The 24,284-nt window shown below is 65.1% G+C and overlaps 4 protein-coding genes across 7 annotated transcripts; 1 reads left to right on the top strand and 3 right to left on the bottom strand.

The window, feature by feature from the left end:
- Positions 1–154: 154 nt before the first annotated feature.
- On the bottom strand, positions 155–6,270 carry TMEM59L (transmembrane protein 59 like). Its single transcript, XM_053999496.1, has 8 exons — positions 6,056–6,270; positions 4,935–5,040; positions 4,596–4,693; positions 2,899–3,045; positions 2,701–2,806; positions 2,283–2,394; positions 2,041–2,158; positions 155–1,844 (listed from the first exon to the last, which is right to left on the bottom strand). Exons 1-8 carry the CDS (start codon positions 6,224–6,226, stop codon positions 1,683–1,685), a joined length of 1,020 nt encoding a protein of 339 aa, XP_053855471.1. The 5' UTR covers positions 6,227–6,270; the 3' UTR covers positions 155–1,682.
- Positions 6,271–10,538: 4,268 nt separating this feature from the next.
- CRLF1 (cytokine receptor like factor 1) lies at positions 10,539–19,374 on the top strand. Of its 3 annotated transcripts, none has more exons than XM_053999467.1 (8): positions 10,539–10,671; positions 15,124–15,402; positions 16,754–16,883; positions 17,196–17,365; positions 17,595–17,752; positions 17,831–17,999; positions 18,274–18,463; positions 18,604–19,374. In XM_053999467.1, the coding sequence occupies exons 1-8, from the start codon at positions 10,590–10,592 to the stop codon at positions 18,914–18,916; spliced, it is 1,491 nt and encodes a 496-aa protein (XP_053855442.1). In that variant the 5' UTR covers positions 10,539–10,589; the 3' UTR covers positions 18,917–19,374. The 3 variants fall into 3 exon arrangements, with proteins under 3 accessions (XP_053855442.1, XP_053855440.1, XP_053855441.1); XM_053999465.1 differs by having other exon boundaries at positions 18,274–18,452; positions 18,604–18,716; XM_053999466.1 differs by having other exon boundaries at positions 18,274–18,456; positions 18,604–18,685.
- Positions 19,375–19,810: 436 nt separating this feature from the next.
- REX1BD (required for excision 1-B domain containing) lies at positions 19,811–21,943 on the bottom strand. Its single transcript, XM_053999541.1, has 5 exons — positions 21,916–21,943; positions 21,159–21,241; positions 20,451–20,655; positions 20,271–20,359; positions 19,811–19,900 (listed from the first exon to the last, which is right to left on the bottom strand). The coding sequence occupies exons 1-5, from the start codon at positions 21,916–21,918 to the stop codon at positions 19,828–19,830; spliced, it is 453 nt and encodes a 150-aa protein (XP_053855516.1). The 5' UTR covers positions 21,919–21,943; the 3' UTR covers positions 19,811–19,827.
- Positions 21,944–22,596: 653 nt separating this feature from the next.
- Positions 22,597–23,837, bottom strand: UBA52 (ubiquitin A-52 residue ribosomal protein fusion product 1). 2 transcript variants are annotated; one of them, XM_053999551.1, is made up of 5 exons: positions 23,733–23,837; positions 23,231–23,349; positions 23,065–23,151; positions 22,836–22,938; positions 22,597–22,738 (listed from the first exon to the last, which is right to left on the bottom strand). In XM_053999551.1, the coding sequence occupies exons 2-5, from the start codon at positions 23,331–23,333 to the stop codon at positions 22,645–22,647; spliced, it is 387 nt and encodes a 128-aa protein (XP_053855526.1). In that variant the 5' UTR covers positions 23,334–23,349; positions 23,733–23,837; the 3' UTR covers positions 22,597–22,644. The 2 variants fall into 2 exon arrangements, with proteins under 2 accessions (XP_053855526.1, XP_053855527.1); XM_053999552.1 differs by having other exon boundaries at positions 23,724–23,822.
- Positions 23,838–24,284: the final 447 nt, after the last annotated feature.

Genomic DNA, 24,284 nt, shown 5'->3' with positions numbered 1-24,284 from the left:
GCAGGGATTTCTCTGTGGTTTGCCAGAGGTTTCATCCCGGCTCGGTTTCCAGAACGGGGCCAGCCCCGCGCCCCCCCCGCCGGCCCCATGTGGGGGGATCAAACCCGCTCCCATCCTGGGACCAGCACCCCACGAAGCCACCGACTCGCCCAGCTCTGGTACAAACCTTTTATTCTATTCCCCCTCCCAGCTCAGGGCTGGGTTTGCCCTTCGGAGGCGAGGCCGGGAGGGCTCCACGGCCGTGCTGTCCCCGGAGCTCCTGATCCTCCGGGATCGCGGGAGCTGCCGTGGCCGGAACGTCACAGACTCCAGCGAGCTTCACACGCGCCCGGAAAGCAACAACGAAAAGTGGACCCCAAAACGGACACGAGACCCCCCCCCCCACGCCTCCCCCCAACCCGGTTCCCAAAACCCAGATATGTTGGATGGGTGAAAGTGACACGGAGCAGCACAAAACCGGTGGGGACGGGGATAAGAGCTCCCGTCCCATCACACCACGGCTCCCGGGAGCCGCCGGCACACGGAGAGAGCCCAAAAACCCACGAGAAGGGGTCGGGGGTAATAAGTTAATCTGTACAGACGTGTTAGGTGACACGGGGGTGGCGGGACCGACACCCTCCCGGCACAGGGGTGTCCCCGTGGGGCGCCGGGGGGGCCGCATGCCGGTGCAAATCAAACCACAGAACGATGCATGAAATCGAGTGGTGGAGAATGGGGGGGGGAGATGGGGAGCGGGGAGACACCTCCATGCCCAGGGGCTGTGCCAGGGTGAGCCAAGGGGAGCCGTGTTTGGTCCCACTGCCCATTTTGAGGGCAGCAGCGTGAGCCCAGGGACACAGAGACCGGGTCCTGCCGTCAGCTACAGCCTCGCAGGCCTCTCCCAGCATGGGGCGGGGATGCTGAGCCCCAGGATGGAGCCACCCCAGCAGCTCCCACCTCCTGTCCGAGCTTGAAGTCAGGGAAACGCCGCCTCATCCCTTGCTTGGTCCCACCAGCAACTTGTTGGCACCGGGGCCAGCTCCCCAAGGGCATCACGGAGCAGGGAGGGGAAGGAGACATCCCAGGGCCCCTCCACCGCTCCGGGAAGGGGCCGGCCGGGTGCTCGCGTGGGCACGGAGGCGGCGGGATCCGCTCCTGTCTCCGGCTGCCAACGCCAAATCCATTCGCCACGTTTCGGCTCCCCGAGGCAATCGGCTCCGGCCGGCGGAAGGGAGTTCCCAGGGCCGGGGCCGGCGCCTCGGAGGCTCAGCCCAAGGTGGGAGGCCGGGGATGTGCCGAGCCAAAGCTCAGAAGGCTGCAGACACTCTCCATCCCCCACCGCAGCCGGCTCCCTCCTGCCCAGCGCTGGACCCATGCCCGGAGGGCTGCGGGGCCCCGGCGGCTCCGGGCGGGAGGAGACAGAGAGTCCCGCTCCGGGGACGGGCTCCCTCCGGCCTCCCCGCTCTGGCAGCTCCCCTCTTGGCTCTGCAAGCCAGGATCCCGGCCCACAGCACAGCCCTGGAGGAGGCAGAGCCGCTGCCCGGCTCCTGGAGCCTCCCCCAGAGCGGCCGTGCCCGGGGAGGAGAGCGGGACCCGGCCGGAGCCAGGGATGCCCCTCGGGGAGCTGGGGACGCGCGGAGCGGAGCGGGATCGGGGGCGATGCCATGGGGACGGTGAGAGGGAGGTGGGAAGGGGCGGGAGCGCTACAGGATGGTCTTGTCCAGGTCGACTTTGAGGGGCAGCGGCCCCGCGTCCTCCCCGCCGTGCGCAGGGCACAGGGTGACAGTGATGACGGGCGGCAGGGGGAAGGTGCCGGGGCCATCCAGCTCCTCCAGGTACTCCTTGTCCCCGTTGATGCTCAGAGGCTGGAAGAGAGGCAGAGACAACAATGCAGCCCCAGAGCGGGGTGCAGCTCACCCCCAGTTTGGGGACACCACGGCGCTGGCTGTGGAGGCACCTCACACCCCGCACAGTGACTGGGCACCACAAACAGGGCCCAGCAACGCCCACCCAGCCATGCCGGCTGTCCCTGACACCCTGGGGGCTGTGCTCACCCCATACCTGGGTCCTGACGTGCTGCTCGGGGGCGGTCACCAGGCTGGCACAGCTGAGCCACAGCATCACCATGATGGAGAGGAAGAGGCAGGCGGCCAGGATCCAGCGAGGAAGGCCCGAGCGCCTGTAGCACCCCACCACCCCCCGCCAAAGAGAAGGGACGAGTTTATGGCAGGGCACGGGCTGGGAATTGGGGATGGGGGGGGGGGATCTGCTCTGCCACGTCCAGCAGGTCCCAGGCCACCTACTTGGACATGCAGCCGAGGAAGTCGTGCTCCTGCTGCGGGGGTTCCGGGGGCTGCGCCTTGGCTCTGCCCCGCGGCTCCTTCACGGGGGGCTTGTTCCCCTTTGCCCGGGGGCCTGGGAGGGGAGAGGTGATGCTGGTGGGCACCCATGTGGGCACACCCTCCCCTCTCCCATCCCCTTGCCAGCATGGTGGGGGTCCCCCTCTCTCCCCGGGACCCTCTGCCCACTAAGGGGGCACAGAGGATCCCAGCAGCTTCGTGGAGCAGGGCCCCATCCAGAGCCCCCTCAGCGTGGGTGGGGGTGTGGGAAGTGATCAGACACGAGAAGCGGGAAATTTGTCCAGCTCTGGAGAACTCAGAAGGGAGCCAGGAGGGCTCGGAGGCTCCCAGCCCCCTCCCAGCAGCCCAGATCCCCCCGCACCTGTGTGGGGCTGGGGGACAGCAGGGCTGGATCCCAATCCTGATCCCGGCTGTGCTGGCCGGATCTCCAGGGCCTCGGGTGCTGGATACTCCATCTCAGGCTGGGACTGGGTCGGCAGGGAGAGAGGGAGAAGGCAGTGAGGAAGGGGGTCCCCACCCTTCTGGGCACCCACAGAGAGGGTCCTGGGGACACCCCCACCTGAAACACCACGACTTTGCCATCGTCCGCCTGCAGGTAGAAGGTCCAGGTGGAGGAGATGAAGCTCTGGGCAGAGCTGACGATGTCGTTGCAGAAGGTGGAGACCAAATCCAACATGGAAAACGACGGCGCTTTCAGCCCCAGGCTCTGCAAAGCAGCGGGGACATCACCTCACCGCTGTCCCCTCGTCACCCACCCCGGCGGGCGACATCCCACCCCGAGGTCGTGGCTGGGTTGAGCCGAGTGCTCAGGTCGGGGCTCAACCTGCTTCTCCCAGGCACGGAAAGGGATGTGCCAGGGCTATTCTCCAGTCCCGGGAGGGTCACCAAGCGAGGGCTGTGGTCCCTGGGGTGAGCACCCAGCTTTGGGGCCATCACCCAGCCCCAGGACCGTCCCTTTGGGGTGGGATCAGCCTCCTCTGGCAGAGACAATGGGAGCGGAGCAGCCGCGGTGCCGAGGGCGTTCCTCTCCTGGCAGCCTCTCGGTGCCCTGGATTCTTGGCCGTCGCGGCAGTTTGTTATTTTTAAAGCATCCCTGCTGGAATCCGCTTGGCTGCTCCCTGCCACTGGCTCCGAACATTTTCCGACAGCCCCTTGCACGGTCAAACCAGCAAACAGGAAATAAATAGGTCAGATTCTGTATCTAATTATTATGCTAAATCTGCTTTGCCTGCTCGTCTGGGAACCCGAGGAAAAATGCTTTGGGTGGGTGGAGGGGGTGAGGGCCCTCCCTGTCACCCCCTGTCACCCCCTGTCACCCCCAGATGCTCATCCCTGGCCTTGGAGAGGGGTTGGGAAATGGGATCAGGCACCGGGAAGGTCTTAAAACTGGGGCTGCAGAGGAGGGGTGTTCAAAGGAGCTTTTCACTCTTTTTACGGCGCGGATTCATCTTTGCCTGCACGTGCACAAAGCCAAAAGCCTCTTCCTTGGGCCAAAGTCTAATTTAATTAATTGGGCAAAAGCTGAATTAATTAAATGTAGGCGGGGAAAGCGTTGCTGATGGCTGGGAAGGATAACAAATCAAAACTGGGGGAATCTGCCACGATCCCCAGTCAGATCCTCTCACCCTGGGAATTCCCTGTGGTCTCCCTGCCTGGCCCAAGCTAAGCCCAGCCCAGCTAATTTGCTTTTAGACTTGTGAAAAAGCAACCAGTGGTGGCTTGGATCAACCTGGCACATCTGGAGCTCCCATCCAGATGGATGGATGGATCCATGGATTGAGGGATGGATGATGGATGGATGAATGGATGGATGGATCCATGGATGGGTGGATGGATGGATCCATGGATCCATGGATTGAGGGATGGATGATGGAGGGATGGATGGATGGATGGATGGATGGATGGATGGATGGATGGATCCATGGATCCATGGATGGATGGATCCATGGATTGAGGGATGGATGATGGAGGGATGGATGGATGGATGGATGGATGGATGGATGGATCCATGGATTGAGGGATGGATGATGGATGGATGGATGGATGGATGGATGATGGATGGATGGATGGATGGATGGATGGATCCATGGATCCATGGATGGATGGATGGATCCATGGATCCATGGATGGATGGATGGATGGATCCATGGATGGGTGGATGAATGGGCTGCACATGTGTGGTGTCCCCCATCCCGAGGGAGGGGAGGGGCTGTGCTGAGCTCCTGTTCAAGGAAGGATTTCCCCATCTCCCTTCACCTTCTCCTTCCTGCTCTCCTCCACCTCGGGCAGCTGCTTGCGGCACCCGGTCACGCACCCAAACTGCTCCTCTGCGTTGCCGTAGGCTTCGGCACAGGCTGGGGGAGAGGAGGGGTCAGGGCTCGGGGGTGCTCAATCCCTGGGAGCCCCGTGCCCCTCCCCACTCCCTCCCCACCCAGGGCGCGTCGATCCGCACCCGCTCGCTGCGGGGCTGAGCGGGGCGGGACGCTCCGGACGGTGTCGGGTGTCGGGTGTCGCGCTGCTCCCGGTGGGATGTGGGGATCCCCCCGGGGACGGCTCTTGGGGCGCGGGGGCCGTTCGGCCACCGGCTCCTCTCACCTGCTTCGCACTCGGCTCTGGTCGTGTTGAGCTCGGCGCTCGCATCCACGAAGTGACAGATGGAGAACAGCCGGCAGCCCCGGTAACAGGCGTTGAGAACAGCATCCTGCGGCGAGGAGGAGGAGAGCGTGGAGCTGGCACCGGGCTCAGCCCGGTGGCTGAGCCGGACACCCCCCACGCGGCCTCCCGCATCCAGCTGGGGGGCACCGGGCAGCGCCGCCCCCGCCCAGGACCGTGGTGAGGGCTGGCACCCCAAACCTGGCGTTCCCAGAGCAGGGAGAGCTGCCCCACCGAGGGTCTGCACTTGGCCAAGTCCTCGTGGAGGGCGTGGAGGGTCCCCCCATCTCTGTTGGCAACAGCCAAGCCCTGGCATGGGCTGGCAGGAGGTGGGGGTGCACTGCTCTGGGGGAGGGTACAGATTTGGGGGGCCGGGAACACACTGAGGGGGTGGTGGGGGGCACACAGAGCCTACATGGGGGTCACCAGGAATGGGCAGGCTCAGGGTAAACGGGTGACACTGCGGGCACCCCAAACCTGTGGGGATGCCCTCACTGGGGGCACCCCAAAGCTGCTGGAGGAGACCATTGGGGTGCCCCGGTGCCCCCCATGTTGCTCCCACGGGGAGGGGCCCGGTGTGGGGCTGCGTTGGCAGAGATGCCTGTCAGGAGTGTCCCCACTGATGCCTCTGCTGCCCCCAGTCCCCTCCAGTGCTCCCAGTGCTCCCAGTGCCCCTGGTGTCCCCCCCTGGTGTCCCTGCTGCTCCTGGTGCTCCCAGCGTGCCAGGTGCTCCTGGTGCTCCCCATGCTCCCAGTACCCCACTGACCCCGATCTCCTGATGCTCCCCGTGCCCCTGGTGCCCCCCAGTACCCCCAGTGCTCCCAGTGCCCCGACGCCCCTGGTGCCCCCAGTCCTGCTGACGGCCTCCATGCCCCGAATATCCCCAGTGCCCCCAGTGCCCACGATGCTCCTGGTACCCCCAATGCAATTGATGCTCCCCATGCCCCTGGTGCCTCCCAGTACTCCCAGTAGTCCCAGTGCCCCCGATGCTTCTGATAGCCCAAATGCTATTGATGGTCCCCACGCCCCCGTTGCCCCCCCAGCCCCCGGTGCCCCGGACTCACGGCGGCGGCCCGGCGCTGCAGGCTGCGGCCGCACTGCCCGCGGCACCCGCCGGTGTCTCCCAGCTGCGGCGAGAAGGGGTCGGTGGCGGCGGCGGCGGCGGCGGCGGCGGCGGCGAGAAGGGCCAGGCCGAGGGCGAGCAGGGCCCGGGGCCGGCGGGCCGGGGCCGCCATGGCGGGCGCGGAGCGGAGCGGAACGGAGCGGAGCCGAGCGCACCCACCGCCGCCACCGCCGCCGCCGGCCCCGCCGTGACGCGCTGTGCGCCGGGCGGGGGGAGCCGGGGGCGGGGGGAGCCGCCGCAGCCTGCCGCAGATCCACCGGCACCGGCACCGGCACCGGCACCGGCACCGGGCGGCGATGATGAGAGAAGGGTGCGGGAGGAAGGGGGATGCCCAGGAGCGGGGGGTGAGGGGAACCCCGCGATGCAGCAGAAGAGGGGGGGTCCAAGGAGCGGGGATGCACGGGGGATTGGGGGATGCGTGGACACCAGGGGATGCAGGGGGACAAAGGGGACGTGGGAACCAGGAGATTTATGGGGACCGGAGGGTGTAGGGGGGACCATGGGCTAAGGGAGGCACTGGGGGATGCGGGAGGGTTCAGGGGGATGTGCAGGGACACAACAGGACTTGGGGCCACCCTGACAGAGGGACTGAAGAGAGCAGGGGGGCTGAGGGGGTGACCGGGAGCTGCGTCACGCTGGCTCTGGTGTCCCACAGAGGGACAGGGCTGCCTCAATGCCACCCACATGGACCAACCCCTCAGGAGGGTCCCCAGCCAGTGTTAGACCCCACTGTGCCACCCTCTGTGTCCCTCGAGGACTCCCCAAGTCACCTTCATGCCTCCCATCCTCACCCTCGCTCCTCAGGGCACCCCCCGGCCGGTGCTGGGCTCTCCCTGACACCCCGGATTTACAGCTGTGATTTCACAGGCTTTAAAGGACATCAAAGGCACCCCCCACGACCCCCCCCCCCCCCTCACCCCTGCCCTGCCCATTCCCCTTATTTATGGCAGCACCCCAAAGTGGGCCCGGGGGGAGGAGGAGGAGGAGGGCTGGGGGCTTCGCTAACCTCCGGCCCTAATGGGGAACACATGGCAAGACCCCGGCGCGGGGAAAGGGGGGGGTCTCCCTGTCCCAGCTCAGCACTGAGGGGTGCTCCGTGCCCTGGGGCAGGGAGAGAGGGGTTGGGGGTGCTGGGGGGCGCAGCCCGTGCCCCCCCCCGGGAGCAGGGAGCGGGGCCTCTCCTCGCCCCGCCAGCTTATTAATCTTATTAATCAAAGCAGGGCCGGCAGAAAATGAGCTGCGGCCGGGCCGGCGGGGCTGCCAGGGCGCTGCGCTCCCCTTCCCCCTCCTGGAGCCCCGCCAGCCCCGGCCGCGGGTCCGGCACCGGTGACGAATGGCCGAGTAAATGGGGTAGATTGGGGGCTGTCACCGTAAATCACGGCACCGCAGGTGGGGCTTCCACCGGTGGCAGGGGCAGAGCCGGAGCCCGGACCCCCGGGGGCACCGGGAGCCTCCGGGTGAGCGGCCGGCGGGCATCGCTCCCGCCACACCTGCCCGCGCTCCATCCGCTCACCTTTCCACGGAAAAAAAAAAAAAAAAAAAAAAGCCTTTCCCAGGCAAAAACCTCCAAGCTGGCAAGTGCTTGCTGCCCTCCCTCCTCCCCTCTCCAGAAACACTCGATGCCTTTCGCATTTATCACTACTGACCTACATTTTTTTTTTTTTTTTTTCCCTCGGATCCTTTCGGGAAGCCTCAGGCTCCCCCCGCATTGTCTGGGGTGTCCCCAGGGTCCCTTCCACGGGCAGGGGACCCTTCACTCCGTGTCCCAACACTGCAGAGCCCATCCCTCGGGCTCAAGCACCCTCTTGACATTTTTTCCTCTCCTCTAGAGCTCCTCAGACTCCGTCACGGGACTGTTTGTGCTTCCCAAAGCAAACAGAGGCGGGAAGGTGCGGCCACCCTGAGGATGCTCTGGAGGGAAAGGGTGGGGGGGGGGGGGGGCGGCAGGGAAGGGGTTAAGCGGGTTATAAATTACCCATGGATGTGGAAATGTGACTGAGAGGAATAGAAAGCAAACTCTGCCTGCTGGATTCTTTGCATTTCTTGCCTCTTTATTTTTCCCCCAGGTCACTTTAAAAGGATGCAGGCAGTCGAGGCAGCTCCGCTGCGCCTCTCCTCCCGCTTTTCCCGGGGTTTGGTTTTTTTTTTTTTCTTGTTTGTTTTTTACACCCTGGCCCTTCAGCCAGATGCTGTCTGCGTCCAAGGATTTTATGGAGTGAGCTCTGGCTGGGAAATCAAGTAATTAGATTAATTCAGGGCCCTGGTGACACATGATGGAGGGAGGCGGGAAGGTGACGGCTGGTGGGAAGCTGGACCGAGGATGCTCAGAGCGGGTTTGGGGATGTCCCCAGGGTCACCCGAGTCCATTCTGGGGGGGTCACGTCCCGCCTGGGCAGAGCAGGGAGTTCGTGGCAGGCAGCTGGGCCCCATGGCCAGATCCTGCACCGCAGCGGGGCAGGGAGGCCCTGGGAACGGAGCCACGCCGGGGGGGCAGCCGGACAGCCCCGGCCTCGGGGGACCCCCGTGCTGACGCCGAGAGCCCGGGCCGGGGGTCAGAGGGGGGGTCCGGGCTGGATCCTGCCTCCGGCCGGTGCCTGTGGGTGCGGCGGCTCGTGGGCCGGAGGGAGCAGCTTTAAAGGTCACTGTCAAAGGGCAGCGCTGACCACAGCTGCCGCTGACCGGCCGCCGCTGACTCAGAGCGCGGCAGAGCGGCTCGGTCACCTCCGGCTGCTCCCGGACGGGTCCTGACGCCAGCCTGGCACTGCCCGGGGCTGGGGACCACTGTCCCCTCACCCTGTCCCCATGCCACAGGTGCTGCCGTGGGCTGGGAGGTCCCTGTGGTGACACCCCGCCGTGTCCCAGGTCCCCAGTGGGGACCGACACTCCCCTCCTGACGCCACTGTCCCCTCCATCTTCCCCCTGCACCCCAAGCACAGCCTCAAGCCACCTTCTGATGATGCCTCCGCCACCCAGAGCCACCCATGTCCCCTGTGCCAGCACCAGGGTGGGAGTCACCCCCTGCCCGGGGATCCCACCCACGCCTGGCTCCCCTAAACCCCACAAATTCCGGCTGCGAGCTGAGCAGCCTGGAGGAAGCAGATGGGGGGAAGGGTCCGGGCAGTGCAGGTGGGCAGCCGGGGTGGCCGCTGCTCCCGGCTCCGGCTCCACAGGGGGAATTTCTCCTTTTCCCCCAGCACCCAGGGCTGGCCGCGGTCCCCGGGTGGCTTCCCGGGGGTACGCGGGCGGTGGGTCGGGATCGCGGGCGGCCGCCAGCCCCCGGGGCAGCCGTGATTCACTCGGCCAGACTGCGGCCGCTGGGGCTGAAGTTTCTCAGGCTGGGTGGCTCCCGGAGCCTGACATTTTTGGGAAATTTCAACAAAAACAGTTCAGAAGCTTCCAAAAAACAGGACGATGGGAAAAGGCATTGTTTGGGCTCCCTCCCCCTCTCGTTTTTTATTGTGTTTTCTAATCTCTGCGATCCCTGCTGGTGCCCAGCACCTCGGAGCCCCACGCGGTGTCACCCCCCCGACTCCCCCCACCCCGAGTCCATGGGGCACCCCGGGCCACCCAGGTGTCCCCTGCCACCCTCCACGCTCCCTTCCCGGCAGGGAGTGGTGTCCCCTCTCCTCACAGCTGGGGACACGCCACACGTGGGGACAGTGGCCTTGCCATGGCCAGGACCTGCTGTCCCGGGGGTCTCTGACCTGTCTGGGGGTCTGCAAAGCTCTCGGTGCCACCGAGACCCCGGGCGGGGGCACAGTGGGGACACTGGGGGATGCCCAAGGGGGTGGCTTTGTCCCGATGCTGGTGGCACAACCGGACATGCCACCACCCCTGGGGACAAACGCAGCCCCACTCTGGGGGGACTTGGAGCCATTTGGGGTGGTTTTTCCACTTCTTTGGGGTTTTGAGGAGGAAAGCCCAGAGATGATGGATTCGATAGAAAACGTCGGGATTTATGGGATGATATTCCTGTTTTCGACCCAAAAATAAGTAATAACAGGGGTTTGGATCTTAAAGGCGCTCGGAGCGTGGGGAAGCCGCGGCGGGGGGGGGCCCGTTCAGCGGCGAGAGCGGCCCCGGGGGCGCGGGAGGGTCCGCGCGTGAGTCACCCGTGGGCCGGCGGCCCCGGAGCGGCTCTTACTCACCTACCGGGGGGGTCGGGGGGAGCGGGACACCGGCCCCGGGGAGGGCTGGGGGGGTCCAGCATCCCGCGGCGGCAGCGGGCACCGGGCGGGGGCCAGTCTCGGGGCCGGTCCCGGGGTCTGTCCCGTGGCCGGTACCGGAGCGGGACGGGGAGGGGGGGGGGGTAGCGGGGCCGGTGGCTTTCTGCCCCCCCGGGGGCGGTCCCGGGGCGGGGCCAGGGCGGCAGTTGGGGCTTTGGTAACCGGGGGTTGCTCAGACTTGCTCGGGACTTCCCCGGACGTGCCGGTGCGCTCCGCCGCCCCGGGCACCGACGGGCACCGGAGCAGGCCATGCCGCCGCCGCCGCTGCTCCCGATGCTCCCGCTGCTGCTCGTGCTCTGCCCGCGCCTGCCCCGCGCCGACCCGCTCTCCTGTGAGTACCGGCAGCACCGGGCGGCTCCCGCAAGGTGGGCGCGGGGCGGGCGGGGGTCCCGTCGGGGCCACGCGGGCGCTGCGCGGAGCCCCCCGGGGCTCTCCGGTCCGGCTCCGGCCCCGGCGTGCGGAGCCCCCCGAGGTTCCCCCGCGCTTTTCCGCGTGTCCCGTCCCCCCCCCCCCACCGGTGCCGGGATGCGGAGCCCCCCGGGGCTGTCCCGTTCCTCTCCGTGTGCCGCGTCCCCCCCGGCCCCGGGATGCGGAGCGGTCCCGGGCGCGGAGGGGGCACCGCCGGGCGCACCTCGGGGCTGCGCTTCGCCTGCTGCGGAGGAGGACGGGGACCCCCCCGCGGAGGGCAGCCGGGACCCCCCATCGCCTCCCGACAGGCAGCCGGGACCCCCCATCCCCGTCCCCGCAGCCCAGCCGGGACCCCCCCCGCCCCTTCCCCGCGGAGAACAATAGAGGAACCTTTTTTGTGCTGCCCCCCATCCCCGAGAGTAGCGAGGAGACCCCCCCCTCCCCCGGAGCAGCGAGTGCTCCCTCTCCCCACGGAGAACGGGGACCCCGAGAGGGGCCGGTCCCCCCTTGTCCCCCCTCCCCGCCGTCCAGCCCCCCCTCCCGCAGAACAATGCGGCTCCATTCCCCACCCAGGACAATGGAAACCCCCGGCCTCCGCCCGGAGAACAATAGCGAACCCCTTCCCCACGCGACCCCCTCGCACCCCCGGGAGCCATCGCCCCCCTCTGCCCCCCCCCAAAGCCTCTGAGCCCCCCCCCTCCCCCTGCCGAGAACAACGGGGTCCCCCCTTCCCCCCGGAGAGCCGCCCCCCCATCCCAGAGAACAATGAATCCCCTTTTCCCACCCAGAACAAAAAGGATCTCCCTCCCCGCCCCACGGAAAACAACGACCCCCCTCCCCCAAAAAAAAAAAAAAAATCCCCCTGGGGGCCCCGCAGTGATGCCCAATTTGGGGGCCCCACCCGGCGGTGGCAGGTCCGGGAGGTGCCACCTGTGGGCTGAGCTGTGGAGCGGCCTCAGCCCCGCGGGGATCGGGGTCCCCCCGGCCATGGGGGGGGACACACGGGGGAAGGGTCCCCCCTTGCCCACAGAGCCCTAAACCCGACGGACCCCCCCCGTCCCGGCCGCCGCCCCGCTGCCCCCCCTGCGGCCCGAGCCAGGGGAGGGCGAGATCCCGCTCCCCGCTCCCCGCTCCCCGCAGCAGGAAGTTTGGCTTCCTCCCTATGATGGGAATTTCTCAAGGCGATGGATGTTCTCCGCTCCGACGCGCGAACGGGACCCGCCAGAAACGGCACCGCTCGCCCGGCAGCTCCCGCGACCCCTCCCCGCCCACGCCGCGGGGTCCCGGCCACCGCGACGGACCCCTGACCCAAACTCGTCCTCAACGGGGGAGTCCTAAGGGCGTTAATTGGGGCAGGAATCGCCGCAGCAATAGGGTGGGGCGAAGGAACGCCCCGAAAATCCCTTTGGGGGCCGTTAGCGAGAGCGGCCAGTGCCGGTGGCTCCCGGTGCCCACCCCGGTGCCCACCCCGGTGCCCACCCCGGTGCCCACCCCGGTGCCTGGAGGGGCTGATCCCGCTGGGAACAACACGAGGCCACAGCCGGACCCTTGGTGGGGCTGAGCCCGCACCTTTCTCCTCCCAACCAGCCGGGTCTCCCCCCCCCCGGACCCCCATTTCCCCCCGCCCCACGGGGGTCCGGGGCAGCGCTGGCCCCGCGGCCCCTCGACGTGCGGCGAAGGCGAAGCCAAATCTCCTTTTAGAGAGCGAAAGTTTCCCCTCGGTGCAGCTCGGCCGCGCTGGAATGCCTGGGCTTTTTATAAATCCCTCCTCGAGCCCAGGGATGGGCACGAGAAATGCCAGTCGGGGATGAGAAAGGGGAGAAAAAGACTGGAGAGCAGAGTAGAAAAGCGGGATAAAGCATTTTTGGGTACCGTGTCTGCCCTCAAACCTCGCTGCTCGAGTTTTAGAAGAGCTCAAACTACACATATATATATATATTTAATTTTATTTTTCCTGTGGAATTCAGAGCTTCCCAAATTCCCCTTTTGTTCTTCAGGGCAATTATTTCTATTTTCCTTTAACCCCCTGTACAGCTCAATAAATCTTTTTTAACCGCGTGATCTCTGACACTTATCGGAGCCTTTTTTTTTTTTTTTTTTTTTTCCCTCCCCCCTTTTCTTTCCCAACTCCTTAAAACTCCGATGTAAAACTAAAATGAAATCCGGCCCTTTGGAAGAAAAGCATAAACGTTCCCGACACCTTGGAAATGTGGTTTTACTTTATAGCATTACTTAGCACCTGATCAGCATTTTTTTTTTTTTTTTTTTTTTTTTGCAATAGAGAAGCCATAAAACCCCCGAGCAGGTATTTTCGTTGCAACTTGCACATTCCACAGCCTGCCTGCGTCTCTCCGGCCCTTTCCTCTCCGATCGGAAAACTTCACACTTTTCCCTTTTAAAACACATGTTCGGCGCTGCGGCCGTGCTGAAGGGGGAAAATAATTCCAGAGGGGAAAAAATATAATATATATATGTATATAATTGGCCCCTCCAGAGGCTCCTGCTTGGAGGAGGGAAAAAAAAAAAACAAAATCCAGGGGAAAAAAAAATACAGAGAGAGAGAAAATTGGCCTCTCCGGAGGGTCCTGCTCGGAGGATGGGAAACGTGTCTGTTTTACGGTGCTCGTGTGAGTTTCTGGGGCTGTTTAGATTAAGATTTAGGAGAATCAGGGCTCGGAGTGCTGGGTCTGTTATCGGCAGAGCCGCAGCAGCTCCGGGCTCGGCTCGTGGCGGGGTCGGAGCGGGGTGGGCTCGCCGGCAGAGAGGGGGGATGAGATTTCCAGAGGCCTTGCCGGCCTTGGGAAGGGTTTGCTCAGGGGGGTGGGATGGATCCATCGCCTTCCACGGAGTATCCCGGAGCACCCAGCCCCATCCCGAGGACGTTCGGGGTGCCTGGCACCAATCCATGGGTGCTCGGGGTCCCGCGGCGTGCCTGGCACCAATCCATGGATATCTGGGGTACCCCAGGCTGCTTTTCCCCGCTGGATTTTCTTCCTCCCCCCTCACCAGCATCCCCCCAAGCGCGGCGGCAATTCCTAATTAACTCTCCCCGGCGTAAGGAGGATTTCGGAGCACTAATTGCGGAGGGTGGGGGGCGGAGCGGGCGGCGGGGACCCCTAATTAGGATTTCTCCGGCGTGACGGGGATTTTGGGAGCGCCGGGAGGGAGCGGCGGGCGCTGAAAGCCGATCGGGGCCGGGAGGTCGGAGGGGCGGGGAGGTCGCGGCACTTTCCGGGAGGTAATTTGGGATATTAGCCCGGCGCGTGCGGATGGAGCCGATAAGGGCTGACGGACACGGAACACCCCGGAGCGGGGCCGGGGCAGCCGCGGCGGGGAAGCCTCGTGGCCGAGGGGTCCCGGGATGAACCGCGATGGGAATTTCCCCTCGCGGAGAGGCTCCCCCAGCCTGCAGCAGCCTCGGGATGTCGAGGGGGCGAGCGATGGGATTTGGGAGCACATGGTGAGGATGAGGCGGGGGCTCTTGGGAAGCGCTTCCCACCCCTGGGCGAGGCGATCCAGGGGGAATTGCTGGACCTTGGAAGTGTTGGAAAAGGGGGGAAGGGGGAAACCCCCTCGAATTTTCTTTTTTGAAATCCTTTTGTCGCGGAAAAACTTCCGAAGCTGCAACCCCAGCCCCGCCCCAGCTCTGGGAAAAAAAAAAAAAGATAAAAAGTGGATATGAAAAGTATTTTAAGAGTTCTAAAATAGATGTAGATATAAAAATAGATATTAAATGTGTTTAGATATAAAATATATGTAGATATAAAAGTAGGTATAAAGCGTATTCAAATAGATAAAAAATAGGTTTGTATTGAGATATAGAATATATACAAAAATTATTTAAAGAGATATAGAAGACAAAATGTCTTTTGGCATAAAATGGATATAAAATGTGCAGAAGTAAAGAATAGATATGAAACACATTTAAACCAATGTAAAATAGAAACCAGTGTCTTTAAATGGATGTAAAAGAGAAACCAGTGTGTTAAATTGATATAAAATAGGTATGTGATGATTTAAATCTATATAAAATTGATATGTGATTTAAATCAGTATAGGCTTGTGATGATTTAAATCGATGTAAAATCGCTAAACAATGCATTTAAATTAACATAAAACATATATGATGATTTAAATTTATATAGACGTGGTGATTTAAATTGATGTAAAATAGCAAAACAATGTACTTAAACAGATCTAAAACGTATTTAAATGAATACAGAAGAGACATCAAGGCGTTTAAATCAATGTAAAACAGATATAAAATGTATTTAAACAGACACAAGGCATACTTAAACAGCTCTAACCTCGCTAGCTCGATACCAAACCCTCCATAACTGATTTTCCCCCCCGCTCTCTGTCTCTCCGGCTGCAGACCCCGCCGTGATTTCCCCCCAAGACCCCACCCTGCTGATCGGCTCCTCGCTGGTCGCCACGTGCACGGTCAGCCCGGACTTTCCGCTGAAAGCCGAGGACCTGTACTGGACGCTGAACGGGCGGCGCCTCCCGGCCGCCTCCTACGCCACGCTGGGCCCCTCCACGCTCAGCGTGGCCCTCGCCCGCCTCAACGGCTCCAGGCAGCAGTCGGGGGACAACCTGGTGTGTCACAGCAGAGACGGCGGCATCCTGGCCGGCTCCTGCCTTTACGTTGGACGTACGTCGGTGCCGCCGCGCCGTGCCGGGGTCTGGTCACTCTGTGCTGGGGTTTGGTCACTGTGCTGGGGTTTGGTCACTCTGTGCTGGGGTCTGGTCACTGTGCTGGGGTTTGGTCACTCTGTGCTGGGGTTTGGTCACTGTGCTGGGGTTTGGTCACTCTCTGGTGGGGTTTGGTCACTCTGTGCTGGGGTTTGGTCACTCTGTGCTGGGGTCTGGTCACTGTGCTGGGGTCTGGTCACTCTGTGCTGGGGTCTGGTCACTGTGCTGGGGTTTGGTCACTCTCTGGTGGGGTTTGGTCACTCTGTGCTGGGGTGTGGTCACTGTGCTGGGGTGTGGTCACTCTGTATTGGGGTCTGGTCACTCTGTGGTGGGGTTTGGTCACTCTCTGGTGGGGTTTGGTCACTCTGTGCTGGGGTCTGGTCACTGTGCTGGGGTCTGGTCACTGTGCTGGGGTCTGGTCACTCTGTGCTGGGGTGGGGTCACTGTGCTGGGGTCTGGTCACTCTGTGCTGGGGTCTGGTCACTCTGTGCTGGGGTTTGGTCACTCTGTGCTGGGGTCTGGTCACTGTGCTGGGGTTTGGTCACTCTGTATTGGGTCTGGTCACTCTGTGCCAGGGCCTGGTCACTCTGTATTGGGGTCTGGTCACTCTGTGCTGGGGTGTGGTCACTGTGTGCTGGGGTTTGGTCACTCTGTGCTGGGGTCTGGTCACTGTGCTGGGGTGTGGTCACTCTGTGCCAGGGCCTGGTCACTCTGTATTGGGGTCTGGTCACTCTGTGCCAGGGTCTGGTCATTCTGTATTGGGGTCTGGTCACTCTGTGCTGGGGTCTGGTCACTCTATGCTAGGGTGTGGTCACTGTGCTAGGGTGTGGTCACTCTGTGCTGGGGTCTGGTCACTCCATGCTGGGGTCTGGCTGCTCTGTGCCAGGGTCCAGCTGGCGCTGGGGTCCAGCCACACCGGGATGCGCCTCCCCCATGGGAGAGAAGCCGGGGATCCCCACGGAGGATTCAGCATCCTGGTTCTCACCAAAGCGTGCCAAGAGCTGCTCTGGTGGAACCCTGACCCGCCTGCAGCTGAGAGGCTGTTTCGGCAAAGCCTCGGTTAAAACGCGCTTGTCCGAACCAATAATCGTAAGATTTTATCTCGGGCTATTTTAAGGACAATGCCACGTCCCAGGAATATGGAATCGGAACGGGGAATGCAGCTTGGGTTTGTTTTTTGGGTCGCTACGCATTCCCGGGAATACAGAGGCTCAGCTGGGAACGCAGCTTGGATTTGGGGGTTGTGTCTCCGTGGCTGGAAAAAAAAACAGCTCTGGAACCTCTTGTTCTTTGCTTTTTGTCTCTCCCAGTACCCCCAGAAAAACCAGTCAACATCACCTGCTGGTCCAAAAACATGAAGGACCTGACCTGCAAGTGGGCGCCAGGGACAGAAGGGGAGACCTTCCTGCACACCAACTACACCCTCAAGTACAAGCGCAGGTGGGCGCTCACCTTCATCCCCGTTATTGTTAAAAACGTTGCAGTGGGATTTAATGGACAACAGGGAAGGGACAGCTCGACGCCTCCTGGCTGGCCCCTGCTTGGGGGTGGTGCTGCAGGGATGAGTTTGCTCATGGAGCTGGGGAGGGTTAGGAGAAGCTGCCGTGGGCCTGGTTGAGTTGGGAATCACTGAGTGAACCACGGGGCCGGCCCCCCCAGTTCTGGCGGTGTGGAACGGCCAAAAAACGACCCACGGGAGCATCCCGGGGGTGGGGGAGCGGTGCCGGTGCCTCATCCATCACCTGCCCGCAGGTGGTACGGCCAGGACAACACCTGCCAGGAATACCACACTGCCGGAACCTACTCCTGCCACATCCCCAAGGACCTGGCCCTCTTCACGCCCTACGAGATCTGGGTGGAGGCGTCCAACCGCCTGGGGGTGGCCGTGTCCGACGTGGTCATGCTGGACATCCTCGACGTGGGTGAGCCACGCCACCGCCGCGGTGTCACCGCCGTGCCGGTGACCTCGCGGGGAGGGGCCGCGCTGGGCTGGGGCGGGGGGCAGCAGGAAATGGGCGATATGTGAGCAGAATTGCTCCTAATCGAATTAGGCTGTTTGCTCCGAGTCGCTTTTACATCCGCGGCTCCTTAACCCTCGCGGCCCCGCGGCGCTGCCCCGCTGTCCCCGCCAGCCCTGCCCTGTCCCCGCAGTCACCACGGACCCGCCGTCGGACGTGCACGTCAGCAGGGTGGGCGACCTGGAGGACCAGCTGAGCGTGCGCTGGAGCTCCCCGCCGGCCCTCAAGGATTTCCTCTTCCAAGCCAAGTACCAGATCCAATACCGGGTGGAGGACAGCTCCGAGTGGAAGGTGGGTGGGCACCGCCGGTGCCGGGGGACAGCGCGGGGTGCCCGAGGGTCCGGGCGCTCCCATCTCCTCCCTCTGCAGGTGGTGGATGACGTGGGCAACCAGACCTCCTGCCGCCTGGCCGGCCTGCGCCCCGGCACCGTCTACTTCGTCCAGGTGCGCTGTAATCCCTTCAGCATCTACGGCTCCAAGAAAGCCGGAATCTGGAGCGACTGGAGCAACCCCACGGCCGCCTCCACCCCACGCAGCGGTGAGTGCCGCCAGCAGCGCTCGCCGGTGCCGCCGGTGCCGCGCTCCCCTCCCCGCGCACCGGGGGATGTGCGGGGGGCCCTTCCCCGCTCCATGCCCGGCACCTGGATTTCTTGCAAAGGGGCCAATTTGGAGCTCGGCTTTCCCCTTCCTCCCCTTTTGGGAGCCAAAACCTGCTCGTGTCGCTCTCGGCCCTCCTTGTTCACGGCACAGCGGCGACGGGGGGGGTTGAGGCGCGGCCCCCCCGTGTGCCACCGACCCCCTTGTCCCCGCAGAGCGAGTGGCGGGGGGCTGCGACCCCAAGGCGGGGGAGCAGAACACGACGCTGCGGCGGGAGCTGAAGCAGTTTTTCGGGTGGGTGAAGAAACACGCCTACGGCTGCTCCAACATCGGCATCAAACTCTACGACCAGTGGCGCGTGTGGCTGCAGAAATCGCACAAAACACGCAACCAGGTAGGTAAGGAGCCTTTCGCACTTCTTCTCCCCGGCTGGGTGGGGACGGGGGGTGGGGGGGGGGACACGAGGGGTGACCCCCCCACCCCAGGGATGCTGGGGGGGGTGACGCCGACCCCGGGGCGACGCGGGGCTCTGCTCCTCTCCGCAGGTTCTTCCCGGCGATAAGTTGTAGCCCGCGGGGGACCGAGCGCCGGCAGGATGGGACGGGGCGCCCGGCGCCCACCCGGGACCGCCCGCGCCCGCCCCGGCCCCGCCGCGGGGGAGCTGGGAGGCGGCCGGGGCGCAGCGCGGCCCCGCAGCCCTGGGGCATGGGGTGGGGTGAGGTTGGGGGGCCGGGCTGGCCCAGCCCCGGGGGCTCTGTGGGACCACGGCCCTGCGGCAGCGAGGGGACCCCCCAGCCTTGCCCGGCCGGGGGAGGCACGGAGGCTTTGCTCCGCCAGCCGGAGCAGCCCCTGGGATGAAAGGGGCGGCGGGGGCTTCCCGGGTGACCCCACCCTCGCCGCAGTTCCCCCCGGGAAGCGATTTTGGCCTTTTTCTCGCCAGGGTCCCACGTGCGAGTGCACGGAGGGGTCCGTCCCCAGGGAGCCACGCGGGCTGATTGGAGGCTGCTGGGGTTTGCCCAGTGCCTGCTCCAGTTTTGATTCAAACCAGCCTTATTTTGGTTCCATTTCAGTCAATTAGGAACAGATTTAAGCTTAATGCCAATAAACCTCTGAAACCCCACCGGGGTCTGCGTCAGCGGAGCGGCAGCGCTGCGCGGGGACGGGGATGCAGCGGGCAGCCAAATGGGGCCCGTGGCCCTTGTCACCCCATCCCGGGGCTCCCAGGGGACCGAGCCAAGGTGGAGGGGGTGGCACTGGGGCAGCGGGGGCCACACGAACCCTTGAGATCACACCACTCAGGCCAGCTCCGTGGGGACAGGTTTATTTGGGGTGACCATAGAAAAAGCGCTTGTGCAGCACTGGAGCTGCAGTGGGGCTGGGGGCACAGCTGGTCTCCAAGATGTGGTTTGGGGGGGGGGCTGCTGCCCGTGGGACTCCAGCTGGCAGCAGGGACAGTGCCCAGCTCGATGGGGGCCAAGCATGGCAGCCCCGTGGCACTGCAGGGTGTGGTTTGCCTTTGGCACAGCCCCGGCACAGCCAGGGAGGGGAACCAGCCCCACGCCGGACCCCTCTGCTGAGGGATACTCAGGATTTAGGGGGAGCCCACTTGTCCCAGAGGGGGCTTCCCCACCCCTTCCAGCCTGTGCTCCAAAAAAGGGGCCCAGAGGACAATGCCCACCTTGCCAAGGTGCACCGGGAGCGGGTGGGGGATGAGCGGGGCCCCCGTTCCACCAGCCCGGCCCCTCCAGCCGTTCCCACGGGGACACCCATCACTCAACTTCTTCCGAATCGTACTTAAGGTCCTGGAGAATTTCGCTGATTGCCTCAATGGTTTTAATTAGCCTACGAGAGCGGATGGAAACTATAAATAAAGCCCATATGGAGCGTATTATGTGGGCCGCCTCGCCTTCCCCGCGCTGTTTATGAAACACTCAGCCTGGGGAGGCCGAGGGGACGCGGCCACGCAGCGCCGCCAGACCCCGAAGGCACCATCTGGGCCCCCCTGGGCCGGAGGGAGGGCGGGGAAAGGCAGGGAAGGGGCTCCTGGCCTGGGCTCCGTGATCCCTGTGCGTCCCTTCCATCTCAGGACACTCCAGGATTCTGCGGTGCCATCCCAAAACCAGGGGGAGAAGGGGATGGCAGTGGGGGTTCTAAGCTAGGGGGATGCTGCCTTCCCAAAATGAGGGGGGACAGCAGCGGAGCCACCACCTACTTGTGCTTGAGCTCCCGCACCTCCTGCTGATGAGTGTCCACCTCGGGCTGGTCCTGTGCCTGCTGCTGGGCCAGCTGCAGCTGCGCCGTCTGCGGGGGGACACCACAGGAGCTGAGACCCCCCCCAAACCAGCCCCAGCACTGCCTCAGGGACCCCCCCCACCCACAGCCCAGCACCCACCAGCTGCAGCTTCTCCTGCTCCCGCTCCTGGAGCCGGGCCAGGTGCTGGGCCAGGTCGGGGCGGCCGAGCTCGTCCCGCAGGCGCCCGGCGATGCCCAGCACCTCCCGGGAGATGCCACTGAAGGCCACGGTGACCTCGTGCACCAGCTGCCGGTACCGCGGGAAGTCATAGTGGGGGGCACTGCTCAGGTATGCCCGGTGGCCCCTGCGGACAGGTCAGGGGGGAGAAGCCACTGTCACCACACACCTGTGAGCTCCCGGGGCTGAGCTCCCTTTGGCACCCGCCACCGGCAGCACCAGGAGGGTTTTCCTGCCTGTTCCTGCCTGGATTTGGCAGCATGACCAGGCAGCCTCATCCCTCACACGGGACAGGGTTGGAAACTGCTTTTTTTTCGGGGGGGAAAGTTGGGTTTTTTCATCCTTTACACTCTCAACCCTGCATCCCAGGAAGTCCATCATCTGCTGGATGCTAAAATAGGATTCAGGTGTCCAGCGCAGAGTCCCGCTGCCAGCTGGAGCTCATCAGCCCTCCCCATGGCCCCGTCCCAACAGGATGCAAAATAATCGGGATGGGGGATCGGGTTCCCTGCTGGGGGTGCCCCGCCCCGGGAGGTGCCGCGCGTCCCGCCTGCCCCCGCCCGCCCCGGTGGGTGCCGCCCCCCGGGAGCCCGTCCCCGCGGCGGTGCCGGTGCCGGTGCCGGTACTCACTCCTCGAAGAGCCGATACGTCTCGACCCGCTCGCTCTGCAGCGCCCGCAGCCGCTGCAGCAGCTCCCGCACGGCCTCGCCCGTCTGCGGGACAGGAGGGCACGGGGCGCTGGGGGACGCGGTGGCACCGGTGACCCGGTGACGGGCTCCGGGCAGAGCCGGTACCGCCCAGGGGGATCACCCCAGTGCTGCGGCAACGCGTCCTCGCCCAGCACCGGTTCTGGGGGTCCCAGGTGGGCTCCGGCCGCGGTGCTCGAGCTGAGCCCAGCACCGGCACCGGGAGCCCCCCGGCCGTGTGCACACAACACAGACGGGCACCGGGACCTCTCATATCCCCCTGCCCACCCACCGGGCCCCCAGGCTACTCATGCAGGAACCGAACTGACACCGGGATCCCCCAGACACGTGTCCGCGATACCGATGGGCACCGGGACCCCCATCCCGTCCATGCGTGCATCGGGACCCCTCTCTACGTATGCCCGGACCGGCACCGGGCTCCCCGGCCATGCTCACACAGCCCAGACGGGCACCGGGACCTCCCCGGCGCCGGGATGTCCCCACCCCGCTGCAAACGCACCGGGAGCCCCCCGGCCACGTGTCCGCGGAGCGGCACCGGGATCCCCCCGGCTCACAGCACAGACGGGCACCGGGACCCCCCTATCCACGACCCTCCCGTGAACCACGCGCGCACGGACCCGCTCGGTCCCGGGACGCCCCTCCCGTCCCCCGAGGGCCGTTCCCGTTCCCGTTCCGCTCACCATGGCCCGGCCCGGCCGCACGGCGCAGGCCCGGGCCCCGCGGGGCGGAGCGCGGTTCCGCCGCCACCTGCAGGCACCGACCGGCAGCGCCGCCAGTCCCGGTCCCCTGCCCCGGGTCCCCGGTCCGCGCAGCCGTCTGTGCTGTGAGCGCACGGCCGGCTCCCGGTGGACGGGCAGGGGGATGCAGCGGGGGCTCCGGGCCGCTCCGTGGACAGGGCGTCCCGGTGCCGGTCCCCGGACGCGCGGCTGGGGGGCTCCCGGTGCGTTTGTAGCGTTAACAGGGAGAGCCCAGGACGCCCGGCCGGGGGTGCCTGTGTGCATTGTGTGCACGTGGCCGGGGGTCCCGGGGGTCCCAGTGCCCATCCAGACCCTGCAGTAGTGACCAGAGGGTCCCAGTGCATGAGCAGGGGCGTGCAGGGGGGGTCCTGGTGCCAGTCACCCCCCGTGGCTGGGGGTGCACGAACAGGGGGGGTTTGTGTGTGGTCCTGGTGCTGGTCCAGTCCCTGGCCGGGTCCCAGTGTCCATCTGCTGTGTGCACAGGGCCCCCCGTGGGTGGGCAGGGGGGGGGGTCCCAGTGCTGGCCCAGTCCATGCACACCTTGCTGCAGGCACTGCCCACCAGCACAGCCCCCCATTTACTGAAAAACCACAACTCGGGTAAAAAAACCACCAGAAAACGGGGCCGAGCGTCGCAATACTTTATTAGCCAGCGCAGGCAGGGCTGGAGGCTCTACTTGACCTTCTTTTTGGGGCGCAGGTTGTTGGTGTGCCCGCACTTCTTCTTGCGGCAGTTGACGGCGCGGGGGTGCAGGCGGGCGTAGCACCTGGAGGGGGGGGTACAGGTCAGCAGAGCACCTGGGGAGGGGCTCTGGGGGCAGGGGGGGGGCTGAGGGGACACGAGGAGGGGACACGGGGACGTACTTGCGGCAGATCATCTTGTCGCAGTTGTACTTCTGGGCCAGCTGGCGCAGGGAGGGCTCGATGATTCCCCCTCGCAGGCGCAGCACCAGGTGCAGGGTGGACTCTGCAAGGAGAGGTCGGTGTCACACCGGGGGGACAAAAGGAGCAGCTGGCACCTCAAAAAAAAAACAAAACAAAACAAAAAAAAAAACCGCCCCCCCACAGAAACCCCCGCGGTCCCGGGGAGCACCTTTCTGGATGTTGTAGTCTGCGAGGGTGCGGCCGTCCTCCAGCTGCTTCCCCGCGAAGATCAGGCGCTGCTGGTCCGGGGGGATCCCTGCGGGGCACAGTCACCGTGCTGGGGACACCGGGGGACCCCCGCGGGGCCACCCCGCTACTCCCGGCCCCGCCAGTACCTTCCTTGTCCTGGATCTTGGCCTTCACGTTCTCGATGGTGTCATTGGGCTCCACCTCGAGGGTGATGGTCTTGCCCGTGAGGGTCTTCACGAAGATCTGCATCTTGGCACCTTCTCACCTGCGGGAGCGGCGGCCGCGTCACCCCGGGCCGGCCCCGTTGTCGCCGCGTCCCGCCTCCGACAGGGCCCCGCCGCTCCCCGGCCCCTCAAAGCCTCTCAAAGCCCCGTTCCCGAGCACCCCTCCCGGCATCCAGCCCCGCTCTCCCGGCATCCAGCCCCCATCCCGGTTTTCGGGGCCCTCCCGCGGGATCCAGTCCCGTCCCCGGGGACCCAGGGCCCCTCCCGGGGTTCCAGCCCCCACTCCGGGATCCAGCCCCCGCTCCCCGGGTCCCAAGCCCCGCTCTTGGATTCCAGCCCCCCTCCCGGGATGCACCGGCCCCTCCCGGGATGCAGGGCCCCCGCCCCGGGCCCCGGGCCCGCTCCGCTCCCGCACCGCGCGCACCCGCGGCCTCGCTGCTGAGGGAAAGGGAGGCGGGACCGGAACGGCGGCTGCGTCACCTCCGGCGGGGACACCGGCACCGCCCCGTGACGGCCCCGGTACCGCCCCGTGACAGCCCCGGTACCTCCGGCGGGGACACCGGCACTGCCCCGTGACGGCCCCGGTACCGCCCCGTGACAGCCCCGGCACCGCCCCGTGACAGCACCGGTACCTCCGGCGGGGACACCGGCACTGCCCCGTGACGGCCCCGGTACCGCCCCGGCACCTCCGGCGGGGACACCGGTACCGCCCCGTGACAGCCCTGTCACTGCCGGGGTGACACCGGTACCGCCCTGTGACGGCCCCGGTACCGCCCGCGACAGCCCCGGTACCGCCCCGTGACAGCTCCGGCACCTCCGGCGGGGACACCGGCACCGCCCCGTGACGGCCCCGGTACCGCCCCGTGACGGCCCTGTCACTGCCGGGGTGACACCGGCACCGCCCCGTGAAGGCCCCGGTACCGCCCCGGCACCGCCTGGGTGACACCGGCACCGCGGGACAGGGCGCGGGTGGGTC

The sequence above is a fragment of the Vidua macroura genome, chromosome 26 (genome assembly GCF_024509145.1).
Source record: "Vidua macroura isolate BioBank_ID:100142 chromosome 26, ASM2450914v1, whole genome shotgun sequence".
NCBI lineage: Eukaryota > Metazoa > Chordata > Aves > Passeriformes > Viduidae > Vidua > Vidua macroura.
This window is presented reverse-complemented; position numbering and strand designations above follow the sequence as displayed.